At 40.1% G+C, this 16605-nt stretch overlaps 1 protein-coding gene across 4 annotated transcripts; it reads left to right on the top strand.

Moving 5' to 3' along the window:
* Positions 1-20: 20 nt before the first annotated feature.
* zbtb22b (zinc finger and BTB domain containing 22b) lies at positions 21-11289 on the top strand. Of its 4 annotated transcripts, none has more exons than XM_042434637.1 (5): positions 21-167; positions 5348-5584; positions 6642-7409; positions 7758-8030; positions 8196-11289. In XM_042434637.1, the coding sequence occupies exons 2-5, from the start codon at positions 5348-5350 to the stop codon at positions 9315-9317; spliced, it is 2400 nt and encodes a 799-aa protein (XP_042290571.1). In that variant the 5' UTR covers positions 21-167; the 3' UTR covers positions 9318-11289. The 4 variants fall into 4 exon arrangements, with proteins under 4 accessions (XP_042290571.1, XP_042290572.1, XP_042290574.1 ...); XM_042434638.1 differs by having other exon boundaries at positions 5325-5584; XM_042434640.1 differs by lacking the exon at positions 21-167 and adding an exon at positions 1758-1883.
* Positions 11290-16605: the final 5316 nt, after the last annotated feature.

Genomic DNA, 16605 nt, shown 5'->3' with positions numbered 1-16605 from the left:
CCTGTTAAAGGCGACGCGTCGCTGTCTGCTGCTGCAGAGCTCAGATGGGAAGAACATTTCCAAAAAATGGTCCTCAAACTTCAGGGCCTGGATAAACCGGCGGGACAAGCTGCCTTCAGCTCGGTCACAGGCTGCACTTCAGCAGGCTGCAGTGTCAACTGAAAACGGTGAGTTTAATGTCGGCAGCGGTGTTTTTCTTTCCTGTAGCCAGCCGTCTGAGCTAGCTAGGAGGCTAACGTCACATCTGTAACGGTGTGACTCGAGTCTGACGGTTTGTAAACGCAGCCGTTTGTCTGTCTGGTGGCTGAAAGCAGCGAACAAACCAGCAGCAAAACATTCACACTGCAACGAGAGATTCATTTACAATCAGCGGAGCAGCTTTTGTTGCCTGTCAACTAAAAGTGTGTTTGTACTCCAGCTGTTGATTGTTTCATGCGCTGCCAATAACAGCAAGAAAGTGTGTGTGTGTGTGTGTGTGTGTGTGTGTGTGTGTGTGTGTGTGTGTGTGTGTGTGTGTGTGTGTGTGTGTGTGTGTGAGATGAATGCATTTTCTGTTGATTCATCAATTTCTCCACAAATGGAGGAGCTTCTACATGGAGGTGTTGTTTTAATTTTCTGGAAAGTACAAAATCATTGTGTTGTCACAGAACCGTCAGTGCAGGAACAAGTCTGATATTATTATTATTATTATTATTATTATTATGGCCATTTTTTAGCTGCTGTGTGTAAGTGTGGGGCAACATACATGAGCAACATAAAACCATTGTTTATATTACAGAAAAGAGCAGTGAGAATTATACATAAGGTGGATTCAAGACTGTTTATTATGTCAGGACTGATGAAAGTTAAAGTTCTGGTTGAGTTACAGACATTATTAGTTATGTACCAGGCAAATCATTGATATAAAAAATGTTTTTTGCTCCGAGGACAATAGGACATTTAACTTTAAAGATCTCCTCCAGATGTTTTATGATGTATATAAAATACTATATTTGTGTCTGATATGGTTTTTCCACAATTATCTTGTTAAAATCCCTAAAATTACTTCTTCTCCCTAATTAAAAAAATAAAATCCAGAATCTATGAATAGGCAAATATATTTCATTTCAAAAGTTTAACTGCTGGACATAAGATGTTTTGCACTTCACAAAGTCCGTTCTCAGTGTTTGTGCACTGAAGGCTTCACGTTTTCACATCACACTTGTGTAGGTTGAATATTGGATCAGGATTGGCTCCAGACTAGTTGTGATGTCACAAATCATACTTGCAAGCCCGCCCCTTAAAATCAGATTTTTAATGAGAAGGGCTGTGGTGTCCTGGTCGACTGGTCGATTAGTTGGTCGATATGCTCTCGTCCGACTAAATTCTCATTGGTTGAATAATCTCCGTGTTACTTTCATAAGGACAGAAATGCTACATCAACAGCCTTCCAGGATTAATCCATTATTTCCTGCGGCGGGAGGGACAGACTAACAAGTTACCTGAAAACAAGGGGGGGGTATTCAAAACACCCCCGTTGTTTTCACAACTTTGAACTCGCCCAATCTAACGGAGACTGCTGGATCTAACTGTACTCAACGTTTACTGAGCGTTTACTGAATCAGTGTTTCTCTTATAATTATAGAAAACAAGAACTCCCGCCAGGCCAAAAAAATATTTTTTAATGTCAAAAATAACGACAAATATCCATTGATTCAGAAATCAATAGTGTTTGGGAGTGTCTGTGCAGCGCTGTTCAGGTACGCGAGTCAACCTCTGTGTCGTTGCCAGGGAAACTATTGGTAGCGTAACTCCGTTAAGGAATACGTTACGTAGTACGTTTGCGTAGCGAGCGGGAAAGAGTGCGTGGCAGGAAAGTGACGGTGGATACGAGCGAAGCAGAGGAAAAGGTTAGCAGTAAGTTGTCAGTCTGGCAGTAAAAGTACAGTACAGACTCCAGTGTGTAACAGTTAATAAATGCTAAAAAAGACAAGTCTGTTGTTTCCCCAAGTGCTGGAAAAGTGAAGGGGGTTAGCTCCAAAGTTAGCAACAATGGGTTAGCTTGACTGCGGAGTTCACTGTGTACTCTCTCCCGTTACAGCCTCCCTCCCCCGCGACTAATTGATTAGTTGAAGATTATGTACGATTTCAGTCGACCAAGATTTTCTTTGATTGACTACAGCCCTATTAATGAGCTCAGAGAAACTTTCCTCTTTCAGAAGATGAACGTGAAAACAGTCTTTCAGTGTCAAACTCTGCACACACATCATTCTGCACAGTGAAGCTCAAACATCCAAATGTATGATCAAGAGGAAAAACAGATGTACTTTAAAGATGTGGTTGAGTTAAAGACATTATTAGTTATGTATAAGGCAATAAACAGAGTGTTGCCAGATAATTTATAAAAAACAAATGCTCTTAGCTTTAAGGACCATAGAAAGAAATTGATTTAAAGGGTTCAAATACTGTTCAGTTTAAGAAAATGTATAGAGGAAGAATAATTAGATTATGTGATGTTGACAATAATAGCCTTTCTGAGTTGATAGTGAATTATTGTGTTTGACTTTTGATCTTTTTCTCTTGTTACTATGAGTGATGGTTGTTGAATAGTTGACAGACCGTCTATTTCTATTGTTTATTTGTTTATATTCGGTCATGGACTGTGTACAAGGAAATTGAGTTGTGTTTTGTTTGTGAATTGCGTCTTTTTCTGGAGCTGTGCATTACCATGAGCGGAACAAATAAATGAAACGAAATGAAACAAATTACCTATGTGGTGCATGACTTTCAAAAGAAATCAAATGCATATAATTAACCTGAACAGACCGACTTGTAGGTGGAAGAAGTGTCCCCCTGCACTCAAAAATCCATCAGTTGGATGTTTGAGCTTCACTCTGCAGAAAGATGCACGTGCAGAGTTTCACCATTTATCTCTTAAAGGTGGAAAGTTGACAACTTATACTGTTGGGTTGTCTAAATGGGTATTTTGTAAACTGATCATATGTACATATAAAATATTGATCTGTAAAGCAGGTAGTAACTATAGCTGTGACAAAGTTGCACACTATTTTATTTTATTTTTGTTTTTATATATATATATATATATATATATATATATATATATATATATATATATATATATATATATTTCACCTTCTCTTCTTTTGAGAGCGTCTGCAAAGGTGTCCCTCATTTTATTTTATTGTATTGCTCTTCTTGCACTATTATTGGTACGTACAAATTTAGGGCTGCAACTAATGATTATTTTCATTATCAATTATTTTCTCAATTAATGGATTTGTCGTTTGGTCTATAAAATGTGTATTACTCTTCTCAAAGCCCAAGTTGACGGCCTCAAATGACCAACAGTCCAAAACCCAAAGATATTCAGTTTCCTGCTATAAAAGACTAAAGAAACCAGAAAATATTCACATTTAAGAAGATGCAACTGAAATTTTTGTATTTTTCTCTTCTCATCAAATGACTTGATGATTAATCAATTATTAATTAATCAATCTATATTAATTTAAACCTTAAATTTTAAGTTCTTCTTAAATTTTAAATCCTTCTAAATTGAAGTAAGAAGTATAGATGTAACTGTGTTGAGATGACAGTAAAGGTCCTTGTGTTCTTGTAAAATGGAAATACTTGAGCAGCAGTACTTGAGTAAATGTACTGTTATATTCCACCACTGGGCTGAACAAAGACAGACTTCAGCTGAGATTGAACAAAGGAGAGATTCATATTTTTTCAAGTCTTGTCTTAAAATAAAACTCACGTCCCCACATGTACATTGAAACAGTTTTTGCTTGCTGTAATCATTCTTCCTGCTCGTACCGCTCGTTAAACGACCCCTTCATAACATGCTTCCAATGGAAGTCATGAGGGACAACATTCAGTCATGCAAAAATATATTTTCATGTCATTCTGAGGTTAATATGAGCCTTTAGCAGTCTGAGAGGATCAAATAAAGAGGAGATATTCTATAGATGAAGTCTTTTTAGAACAGAATTCCCACTTTTTGTTTCCCTGGATGGTGTTTCCTCGCTCAGTGACACAAAGACAGTAACTGTAGAAGATGTTTAATTCATTTGTCTAACTCAGACTGCTCATATTAACTTTAGATAAACATTGAAATACATTTTAGACACAGACTGTAGATTTTGACCTCCATCACTCATCTTGGAAGCATATTATGAGGGGATCTTTTAATGGACAGTATGAACAGTAGGACTGATTACAGTTTCAATGTATTTATGGGCGTCTGACTATAGCAGACTGTGTAGTTCTTGACCATATGAATAGGACTAATTCCCACTGTATTCCGGGTAAATTAAGAGTCTTTTCGAAGCAACAACCAGGCCAATCAAGTGGACCGCTTCCTTGATCGGCCGCTTCCCTCCGCATTTACCTCCTCCCCGCTCGCCCATGCATGTGATAGAAGATGAAGACATGATTGCACATGACGACGTCCCACTAAATGGCAATATTCTTCTCGGAGTCCTTCTACAGTTTGAGAATTAGTCTAAGTGAGAATATGGGTGATGAATAATGATGAGTCATCAGTAGCCATCTATCAGCAGCAGTTTTTAGTTGAAAGAGTCGCCTTATCTTCTGCATTTTGTCTCTGTATTAGATTAGAATTGCAGCACTGTTGTACTTGGAAAGAAAAAATTAATGTACTTCATGAAGTTTTACTGAAAGATACAATTTTTTCCAGACAAAATGTAATTTTACCACTGAACATGGAATATCATGTGGATTTAACCTGTGAAGATGGTATCTTTAGAAATTAAAAATAAATGTTTGAATACCTGCTTTTGCTCCAGAACTTGAGAATGTCAGCTGATGATGACGACATTTTACTTCGGTAATATGAAATTTTAGCAGTTGAGTTTCCATACCTGGATATATAATAAATAATCTTTTTATGCTGTATGTGGATAATGTCTTCTTGTTAGTCCTCAGCTGTAGCAGCAGAAAATCAATATTCACAAACCTGGAAGGAATAATAACATCATAGGAGCACTCTGACTTATTTTTTGGAGCCTTGAAAGTTTTTCTACAGATTTTTTTTTAGAGGTGCAACATTTAATCAATTAATCAATCGACAGATAATCAATCTATATCAAGTTTTATAATCGAATAATTGTATTTTTTAAAAGCAAAAATAGTCAGAAACCATTGGTTCCAGCTTCACAAATGTGAATATTTTCTGACTTCTATGATAATAAACCAATTATGTTTGGACTTTTATTAGCTGAACAAAACAAGACCTTTTACAAACTGCACATAAAATCGATTAATTGAGATTAATCAATAATGAAAACAATCATTAGTTGCAGCCCTAGATTCCTTGCTCAACCAGATGCAGTCCCTGCCCATGGAAGTGGGCAGCAGCAGCAGCAGCAGCTCGGCTCCCAGCGACACATCTGGCTCGGTGGTGCAGGTGTGCTTCCCCAGCGCTCAGACCTCCGTGCTGGACAGCCTGAACCGGCAGAGGGAGGACGGCAGGCTCTGTGACCTCTCCATCCACGTCCAGGGACATGTGTTTAAGGCCCACCGCTGCGTCCTGGCCGCCTCCTCACCCTACTTCCATGACCAGGTGTGTCCCTCTGTGTGAAACTGTCACATCAACTTGTCCTGGAGACAGATGTGATGTTCTCTAATCGGTATGAACACAAACATGTTTCACAGCATCGTATCCATGCAGTTCTAATGTGGACCATGTAGAAAATGTACAAAATCAGATTTAGGGGAATGCAACCTGCTGTAACTAACAGGAAGCATCAACACCAGATCTGACACATTTCTGGCATCACTGTCACTTTATAATGTTATCAGATGAAGGTTACATCTCAGGTCTATTATGGTTCTGTTTTTTAAAAGTCAGTCAATTGATCTGTGCTTACTTTGAATATTAAAAATAGGCAAAAAAAGAAATAAATAATACAAAGATTTGTGTGAACATCTGGTTTTAAAAATACAAATCGCTCTGTAATCCTGTCGTTTGTTGTTTTTTCTTACTTATATTGGCAGACTTTGGTGCATACTCATGCAGCTCATTTGCATTTTCTCCAAACTTTTCTCTTCACTTCTCTTCTACCGAAAGATTGTCTGAGCTGCTGATCAGCACCTTCTTGCAGCAAGAAACAGAAGAAACACAACACACAAGATTAGAATACACCAGAGACGACATCTGTGTAAAATCGGTTGAAGCTGAGCTGCTTTTTCTAAAAAAAAAAAAAAAAATCCATTATTTTTTGGTGAAAACCCCAAATGATGAGCATGACAGAATACATATGAACGGTCATCCAGAAAAATTAGATAAGAGCACAACTGAGAGCGAAGGTTGGCTGCATGACATCAGCCTCAAACAAACTACGTGTCTGTTTTTTATGTTTATGCTTTAATTAGCGCCTAAGAGAGCCTCACTCTCAAAGGCCAGTTTTACTGCCACTTGTTGGGAGGTTGTATTAGACTCCAGTCACCTACCAGAGCAGCAGGCAGACGGTGTCACCAGACACAGCATAAATTGTGATTGTGACCAGTACATTAATTTTCCACCATGGTAAGCGTGTGTGGGAGAGAAGCAGGGAGGGAGGAGGAGCAGAAGAGGCAGTATGTATTATTGTATTATCTTGTTCTCCTCCCACCCTCAGGTACTACTGAAGAACATGTCCACGGTCACCATCCCGGCGGTGATGGACCCGCTGGCGTTCGAGAGCGTGCTGAGCTGCGCCTACACTGGTCAGCTCCGGATGCTGCGCGACGACATCGTCAACTACCTCACCGTGGGCAGCGTCCTGCAGATGTGGCACATCGTGGACAAATGCACAGAGCTGCTGAAGGAGGGCCGGGCCGCAGTGGGAGGAGGAGGTGCTGGGGGAGGAGGTGGCAGCGGCGTGCAGGACAGAGCCAGCGTCGGTGGAGGCGGAGGGTCAGGTAACCCCGGGTGCAGCAGCAGCAACAGCGACAGCAATGCAGGTGGAGGCACTGTAGGTAGTGGAGGGGGTAGTGATGGCGGTATCGGTCGCGAGCAAGCCCAGGTTGTAGGTTCCAATGAGCCCCAGCGGGCGCCCCAGCCTCCCAGCCGCCCGTCAGTGAGTGAGAGCCAGTCTCCCAGCAGCACCAACTACTTCAGCCCCAGAGATGGAAGCAGTTTCGGGGGAAGCAGCGCAGCTGCAGCCGGGGCTTCAGTGGACGGAGGTGGGGCCAGCAACACACCCAGCTACTGTACCCCATCTGGAGGAGAGGAGGCCTTCCTGATTGAAGAAGAGGAGGAGGACATAGAGGAGGAAGAGGAGGAGGTGTTGTACCAGCAAAGGAAGAGAGGAAGAGGAGGAGGCAGCGGGAGGAGGAAGAAAATGAGCTCAGTGCCAGAGCAGGAAGTGGGAGTCAGCGATAGCTTTGGTGTGTCCTCCTATCAGGTGAGTGTTCAGATGTGGAGGTTCCTTCTAATGCAGCAAATATTTGTATTTTCAATAATATTTAATCAATAAGTTGTGTATTTTCATTGTCATTTGTTTTTTCTATTTTTTTTCTTTTTTTACTTTTACATGCTGTCATGGTTTCTTCTATTTGTAATAAAAGCTTTGGTGATTTTCAGGGTTTCCTCCCATTTAACAAAACAAAAAAAAAACAGAACAGTTGACTTTAAGAAACACTTAAAACACGACTCTAGCTGATATTTTGAAAATACACGGCTTTCACTGACAGTAGAACAGATTTATTATCCCTCATAACTGCATTATAATGTCAAATATCTGCACTGAAAGGATGGGGAGGACTCGGCCTTGCCACTGCAGAAACGCCCCACCTACAGTCAGCCCAGCATCATGCCCCGCAAGCAGTGGGTGGTGGTGAAAACCGAACGCACAGAGGACGACGACCTCATCGTCGTGTCCGGGGAGGAGGGAGGAGAGGAGGAAGATGACGATGACGAGAGGGAACTGGAGATGGCCAGAGAGAGGGAGAGAACTGACTTCAACATCTCCAATGTTCGGAGTCTTTCTGCAGAGCTCGGCGGCAGAGACGACATGGACTCGCAGGTGAGCTCATACTCACTCTGAAGCCATTTTTTTTAGTGATGAAAGCATCTTTAATATTTTCTGATGGCTTTAATTTTGGCAGGTTTGTTGTCCCAATGCAAACTGGTGTCTTTTTTGATATCGGCACCTCATGACAGATGTCCCCCTACCCTCCTCTGTCCCCAGGTGGACTACTGCCAGTCTTCAGAGGACTACCTCAAGTTTGAAGGCAGTTTAATGGACCAGACTTTAGCTCAGCACCTTCATGACAGTGCAGCAGGTCAGGGTCAGAGCCAGAGTGCTAACCGTGCCGTTTCAGCGCTGCTGGGCCAGGTTCAGTCTGCAGCCACGGCCCGGGCCCAGCTGTTCCCTCTGGACATGCAGGGGAACCAGATCCTCCTCTACAGCCAGGCCTCCGGGCTCTCCCTGGACTCTGCCCCGCCTCCCCTTGGGATGGGAGGCGGTATGATTGGAGGGGCTTCTTTCAAAGGTCCCAATCTGGAACACGGTGCGGTCCACCTGTCGGTGCAGGGCGGTTTAGGGGTCGATGGCATGGACGGCGGGGGGAATGGCGGTGGAAGTGGCAGCGGCGGAAGCGGCAGTGGCAGCGGGGGTTCTGGGAAAGTGTTTATGTGCCACTGTGGGAAAACCTTCACTCACAAGAGCATGAGGGACCGCCACATCAACATGCACCTGGACCTGAGGCCCTTCCACTGCCCCGTCTGCGCCAAGAAGTTCAAGATGAAGCATCACCTCACAGAGCACATGAAGACGCACACGGGCCTCAAGCCGTACGACTGCCTCGGCTGCGGCAAGAAGTTCATGTGGCGCGACAGCTTCATGAGGCACCGCTCGCACTGCGAGAGGCGCAGCGGGATGGGAGAGGGCGGCGAAGGCGGGGGCAGCGGCGAGGGAGGGAGAAGAGGAGGAGGAGGAGGAGGTGAGGATGGGTCAGATTTGATTCCCTCCCCGCACCTCCTCCTCTCACCGGGTGAGGGAGGTCAGGGTGGTATTCTGGGAGGGGGGAGAGGGGGCGCGTCTGCTCCGTCTCCACATCTTTCAGGCGCTGTTCTGTCAACGCAGCACGCCAGCATCTCAGCCTCTGGAGGTAGCAGCAGTAACAGCAACTTGAGTAACAGCTCTGCTCTGAGCAACAACATGGTCGCCGCAGGGGCGCTTCTAGGGGTCGTCTCTCAGAGTCCGGGTCAAGGCCAGGGATCAGGGATGTTTGGTGGTCTAGGGTTGGGTCGAAATGTGTGTAACGAAGACGTGTGTGAAGTCAGTGCCAATGATAGTAGCGTGACTTAAACCAAAATGACGTGTTATGTCCAGCGGGCGCCTCTTTCGGAGCTAGCAGTCGTTCTTCTGGCTCCTGCTGCTGTTTTATAAATATTGTACACTTTAAAGAAGCACAGAGCTCCTCTGAAATACTTATAACTGCCAACATTTAGTATTTCAAGCAGAAAGTGCGTACTTTGTCAATAGGGGAGGGGGGGGGAAGGTGAGGCTCCCGTTGGACAGACAACCTAAAGAACCTGTAGGTGTTTACAGAAAAAAAATGGGACTCCAGTCGACTGTCGTGGCGTGAAGTTTGTGGATGTGCTCTGCACCGCCAACACAGTAAAACTTTGGGAAACTTGCCTCAGAAAAAGTGGCCTCATTAAAATGGACCTTTTGTCTCAGTGAGTAAGCTATTGTTTTAAATATCCAAGATAATATTTCTATTTTTGTTTTTGCTTTTTTTTGTTTTGTTTTTGTTTTGTTTTGTGAAAGAATGTGTGTGTGTGTGTGTGTGTGTCAAGAGGAAACCAAAAATGAAAAGACAGTCCCTCACCAACAGTTAACATTATAGTATCAGTAGTGTAGAAAAATGGCTGTTCTAAATTGCTGTGATTTTCTGCAGTGTTGTGTTGTGATATATCGCTGTCCTTGGATTTATGAAAAGAAACACAAATCTGCAAAATAATTTAGGAAAGAAAATAAAGAAAATGACACTTCTGTGTGTCGCAAGTTAGACAAAAAAAAATGTAGTTTCAAGCCCTCGAGGCTCATGAAACTCACTCAGCACATAAACGACTTTTATTTAATGTTCAGTTCAGTCGAGAGAAATGAAGCTGCAGATTTGTGTTTTATTTAATCCACCCACAGCAGAGGTACTTTTTTTTTCCTGCCTCAGTGTCCCATGTAACTGAACAACTGTCAGCACTGCCATGTTGTTTTAGATGATACTATGGTGCTGATTTGCCTGAAGCCCATCCTGGATTACAGTAAAAGGCACAATCATTTATCCTCATCGACCTGATAGATCACAGAGACATGCGTACAGGCCGCGATATTTACCAGACAGGTACGATTTTCAACCAATTTCAAAACTTAATGTTTGGCTGCCGACATAGCAAAAGTCCAAGATGAATTTTGGATACATACAGACACTATTACCTGTAATTCAAACGCTCATTTTCAAACTTTGCCGTTAACAGAGTTCTTGTGCTTTCAGAAGTATATTCTTACTGTAAATATACAAAAATATATGTTGTTTATTCATCAGACCCTCAACAAATAATAACCTTAATTACTGACGCGTTTTCTGCAGTGAGTGTCTGAAGGAGTTAAATCGGTCGTTCAGGAAGTGTTTGGAAGAATTTCAGATGGTACTGTTCTGTTTTAGGTTTTTTAATATCATCTTTATCTGAAGTGCGTCTCTCTTCTAATGTTTAGTTCAATTTTGTGAAACCTATCAAAGGTAGATGGTAGTTTTACCTAAGCTATACGATGTATAGTGTGTTTACAAGCGTACCTCTTCAGAATGGTTGACAAAGTAGAATATAATCAAGCTTTGAAGAGCATCTCCTTTTTCACAAAAAAAGTCACATTTTATTTCTCTACATTACAACATTTTGTCATGAACAGTGCTAAACTGTTACTTTTTCTTCTTGATGTCACTGTTTTAATTGTGCGTGCAGGAATTTTCTTTGGATTTGGATTCCAATCATTTCCACTGGTAGATTTTTCTTCCTGCAGTAATTTTAAAAGCATTACAGAGTCCGACAGGTCCTGACTTCCCAAACGTGTGAAAACGTTGAGAGAATCTTTGTCTCCCTACAGATAAAAGAGAAAGCAGTAAGCAGTGTTTCCCTCTCTGTTTCTATTTAGCAGCTGTGGTTTTGTTTCTGGTGTCACACATCTTCCTGTTTTGGCTTTGGATGGTAATAATTCAAGCACTTTGTTATGAAAAAGCACTAGTTTGAAACATAAGCTAAATGTTGGTTTGGTTCAAATACAGTTTCGCAGTGTTATGATGTTACTTTTTGGGACAACCTGAAGAAAATGTTATTTCATTAAAATGCAAATATCTAAACGCTAATATCAGAGCTGTCAAACATTGTCAAAAAATGTAACTTGTAATTTTCTTACTCAAGTGAAAACACCGAATATATAAACTGATTAATTGGCTTGTTTTTCTATGTTCAGATTTGACTGTTCAGAGAAAAAAATGGTCAGAAACAATAAGATTGACATTTTATACACCTAAACATACACTAATCAATTAAATAATCAGTAATTGCAGCCATGTTTTTAGACTGCAGATAATATTAGTACCATCTTACTTATAGGATCTCAGGACTTGAAGTTCATGTTTGTTCACTCATATCAGTCTGAAGATGCTTCATGGAAACACCGGTCAGTTTGTTTACGTTTAACTTCGTAAAAATGTAACCTCACAGCTTCTCTCTCAGTTCTCCACTGAACACAAGTACCATGTTATATTTTGGGCCCTGCTATGGTAAAAATACACTATTAGTTCTGTGCTGTATCTATACTGGGTCTGTTGTAGTACAGTGTGATGCATTTAGGGACCAAACTCAACATGTACTTTGACAACTACTGATAAGAGCCACCGACAGGCGTATTACACTATAGGTAGTGCACAGTATTCATGCCTTTATCTTTCATTAGAATACTGAAAGATTTTGTTTGTAAATTAGTTTTTATTTGTCATTTTGTCAACAATATGTTTGGGTGCCTTACCAGCACGATGACCAACACATTCAACACTAATTGAATCTGTTCAGTTATTCAGTTATTACTAACACTAATTGTGTTATTAATAAATGAATCCTGATATAAGCAAAACATAAAGCACTGATATGATTCTGAAATAAATTCATGCATAAACTTTTAAACAATGAATGTGTAAATTTGTTAAGTATTTAAAAGGCGTGTTTGGTTTGTCCATTCTGGGCTACTGTAGAAACATGGCGATGCAACATGGCAGCCTCCGTGGAAGATGACCCTCTCCCTCTGTAGATATCAAGGGCTCATTCAAAGGTAGCGAAAACACAACGATTCTTATTTTCATGAGATTATACATTAATTAAAACATACTTATAATAAGTACATATTCCATTTTTACCAAGTCCGTTCCACTAAATGCCACTAAATTCTACACACTGCACCTTTAAACAACTACCTTTTTCTTTTGTGGCCATAATGCAAGCCTTATAATTTATTGTTGTGTCCTTCTATAGACAGTTACAGACTCGTTAGAGGAGACGAAACACTTAGTTTACCTCCAACTTGTTCATTTGTTCTTGAATCGCCTCATAAATCTGACTTTTAACTGTACTTGAAATATTGCATGTTCATTCAAATTCAGCAGGCTGCAGATTGTCCACAAGGGAGAGCTGTTCAGTCGTTGTTATGCCAATTCTACAAATACCAATCTGTGCCACCTGTAGGACATGAAGGTAATGGCAGCAGCAATCCGTGCACTTGATCCAGACTGAAATATCTCGGTGACTATTAGATCGATTGCCATCAAACCCTGTACACACATTCATGGTCCCCAGAGGTTCAGTCCTGCTGATTTTCGTGATCCTCTGACTTTTCCTCTAGCACCACCTTAAGGTTGACATGTGTAATCCAGAGAGAAATATTTCAACAGCTATTGGATGGATTGCCATGAAATTTACAACAGATATTCACGGTCCTGAGAGGATACATTCTGACAACTCTTCCTCTAGCGCCTCCATCAGGTTAAAGTTTTCACTTATGCTCTGATATATATCAACATCTACTCAATGGATTGACATTCATGGTTTCCAAATAATATAGTCTTATTCTGATTTCTCCTTTAGTGCCACCACAAGGTTGACTTTTAGTATTTTATTGAGTCTCAACAACTATTGGATGGATTGTTGTGAAATTTGGTTTCTGCAGGATGACTTTGCAATAACTTTTATCTCCTGACTTTTCATTTAGCGCCATCAACTGGTCAAAATTTCAATTTGGTTTATGATCAAATTTCTGCAAAACTCGTGACATTCTCATCAGCCTCAGGCAGCTGCACTTTGTCTCATGTTAATTTGCAAAATGTTTGCATGCTAACATACTAAAGCAACATGGTAAACGTCATACCTGCTAAACACGCTGACGTTAGCATTTAACTCAAATCTTGTTCAGGACGTCATTTCATGCATTATTATTTGCATAAATACTTTTGAAATCATATCATTAGTTTTAACAGTGTGCTCTATATCTCATTCAGATGTAACCTTTATGTAAAAATCCAGCCTGTTTTGAAAATAACTATGAAATTCAACAAAATATAGTGTGATTCAAAGAAAATATGGTTTTCCACAATAGAAAAGTGTGTTGTTATTTGTGATAAAATACATCATGGTGCCATTAATCTGATGTTTCTTTGAATGCTTTCAAAGTTTGTTGCCACAGCCGGTACTGCAGAAATCTGCGATAATCACGTGTGTTTGTGAAGATATGTAGCTGCATCATTGTTTCCCTCCTACGTCTAACATACTTAAACCAAACCGAACTGTGCAGAAAACATACTTCAGTGTGCCAGTTGAGCTACAGCACAGTTTTTTGTGGTTGAAGAAATATTACACATGACCTCCTCAACATTTTGCATGCCTTTTAAAGACATTTTACATTTCTAGATATATTGAGCAAAGAGATGAGTAATCTGAATGTTTTACCTTCTGTGAAGGCTGGGTTTGGATATTTTTATATGCTGGTTTTGAGCTCGGTCTACGTGAAAGGACTGTTGGCTTTTGTATGTGTTCAGTGATCTGTCAAGTGTGACCTCCAGTGTTTCCTCTATGACTCTGCTTCAGCGGTGTCTGCGGGTAATCTTGCTTTCACATTTGCTTCTATGTGTTCACTCCACTGCTGAACCGTTACAGAGAAAACACTGGCTGATTGCAAGAGCAGAGTGTGTGAGAAATGTGTCTAATGGTGATTTAATGCTTTTCTGAAGTGTAGAGTTTTAACACATTTGAAGTGTGCCAGTACTCTTAAGCATTATAACATGCATATATTAGCATATACATAACTTTCACTGAGTGAATGTACAACATGAACAAAAAGAGCACATTTGTTGGTATGTTTATACTCAAAACTAGAGACAGAGACCGAGGGGTTATTATTAGAAAGCTCAATCAGAAATGTGTGAATTCTTACTGGTTTCCAAGCAAGAGAAGCCAGAATAATCTCTACTTTTTACATCCATTCGTTCAAGAAAGTTCAACTGCTCAAGTAGCCGCTTGTGTCAGATTTATGTGTCATTTAAGCGACACATGAAGGTTAAGCCTAGATTTAAGTGAAAGAGAGCAGCTGTTTATATCTGAGAAAAATGTGTAGGAGCAGTATTGAGAAATGGCTGCTCAACAGTTGCCTCAGTCCTGCCCGAAACTGTTTGCAGAATTTACAGCAAAGTTTGTGATGTGCAAATGTGCACTGCAAGAATTAACAGTTAAAAACACTCCAAAATGTACCTGTAAAACCTAAACAACACAACTTCTGTAAAGCATTAATCTTGTGGAAATATAAAAACTACAGAAACTGTTAAAAAGTTAAGAACTAAATCTTGTTATATAAGTTTTGTAATCTAAAAAAATGGTATTTCAAATAATCCAAATTAGGAATATATCTTATAATACTTAATTTACACACAAAATGAACAAAAAGAACCCCAAACCAAAGAAAGTTCACTTTTTTTTCATTTGTTTAAGGACCCCTGGTGGTTTAGGGGCCCCTGAACAGCCTCTGAAGTTCACATGCTTTGGTTTTTCTCGGGGCTGCACAGTTTTGGTTTCCTCCTAAATGACTGACTATTATAAACAAGTGTGTAGTTTATTATTCTGTCACCAGCAGCTCTACAGCTTCACCTGCTGCTGCTGCTTTCACCAACACATTAAACAGTTTCTGACCTGAAACACATAGTTTAAAAACCCTAAAATACAACCACATGGTTTCTCTTGCATCACATCTTATTGTAATGAGTGAACATTCCTGTAAGAAGAGACATAAAAAGACGTAAAGGATCAACTTAGAGGTCAAAGTTGCTGCTGAAAACTGAAGTATTCTAATTATTTTTGTACATTTAACGCACTATGTTACACTATGTTTCTTACATGTCTTCTGATTGACCAATTGATTGTTGAACGGTGATTATAGATAACGTCAGTAGACATTTTTATGTATATCCTGAGTGGTACTAATAATGTAATAAACTGCAGTACATCAATATTCACCTCTGACCTGTATCAAAATAATGGATTAATAAATTATTTGGTGCAAATAACTTACTTTGTTGGTCTTTAATCTCTTTTCAGATCTTAAAAAATATAAATAAATCTTACTTTTTGTTATTATTGAGAGACCGTTATCACATTTTCACTTTTTAAACAGATGTAAGTACTAAAAACTACCAAAACCACCACCTGGTTTTATTTCAGAGTAGCCTGTGACTGTTATTTACTGTAACACAACGCAGAAGTAACATGTACACATCTATTGTCCAGCCACAAACAACATAAATCAAAGTGCCACAGTTTCAAAAGGCAAAGATGTGCACTGACGTGTACTTTTTTTTTTCAAAATGGAGTCATGACCGTTTGATTTATGGTCTTCAGTATGTTTTCGCTGCTAATTTATGCAGGTTGTGTCACCTGCTTGGTGACAGAGCTCCTCCTGCTTTGAGAAGATCTAAAGACAAAAACACAATGCTGAACTCAGTCACACTGATATTTTTGTCCTGAGATAATTGATAGCTAATATGCTGATGTTCAATATTGTTATAATTAACGTGCTAATAAAGTTTTGCCCAAAAGTTAGTTTTTTGTTTCCTGCAGGATTTTGTCCTTGTAAAGTTGAAAAAGCCTCAAAAGTTTCATTAAGACCCACATGAGTGACTGAAAATCAACAGTATGTTAAGCTTTAAGATTAAAAACTAATTGTACTGTTTTGACCAAATTAAGTAATCAAATCAGCCTTTACCGTCTGCTTTCAGAGGTCTGATTAGTACCTGGAACGAGTTGCTGCAGAGTCTAAATGCCTCAATATTTGGAGAAAATGACAGATATGCAGAAGCAACATTAAAACTGTTCATCAGTGTCGTTTTGTTGCATTGCAGCAACAAAGCAACAACTATAAATGAACTTTGTGGGTCAAAACAGTGGAATTTGTGAGAATTTCTACCAACTGTTGGTTCTGAAATGACAATATTAACTGTCTGGATAACAGAACTGCAGCCTTTGCAGTGCAGAAATACACAAACACACACACAGTACGAAAA

This window comes from Thunnus maccoyii, chromosome 15, assembly GCF_910596095.1.
Source record: "Thunnus maccoyii chromosome 15, fThuMac1.1, whole genome shotgun sequence".
In the NCBI taxonomy this organism is placed as follows: Eukaryota; Metazoa; Chordata; class Actinopteri; order Scombriformes; family Scombridae; genus Thunnus; species Thunnus maccoyii.
Note: the sequence above shows the minus strand (reverse complement) of the source record. Positions and strands in the feature narration are given on the sequence as shown.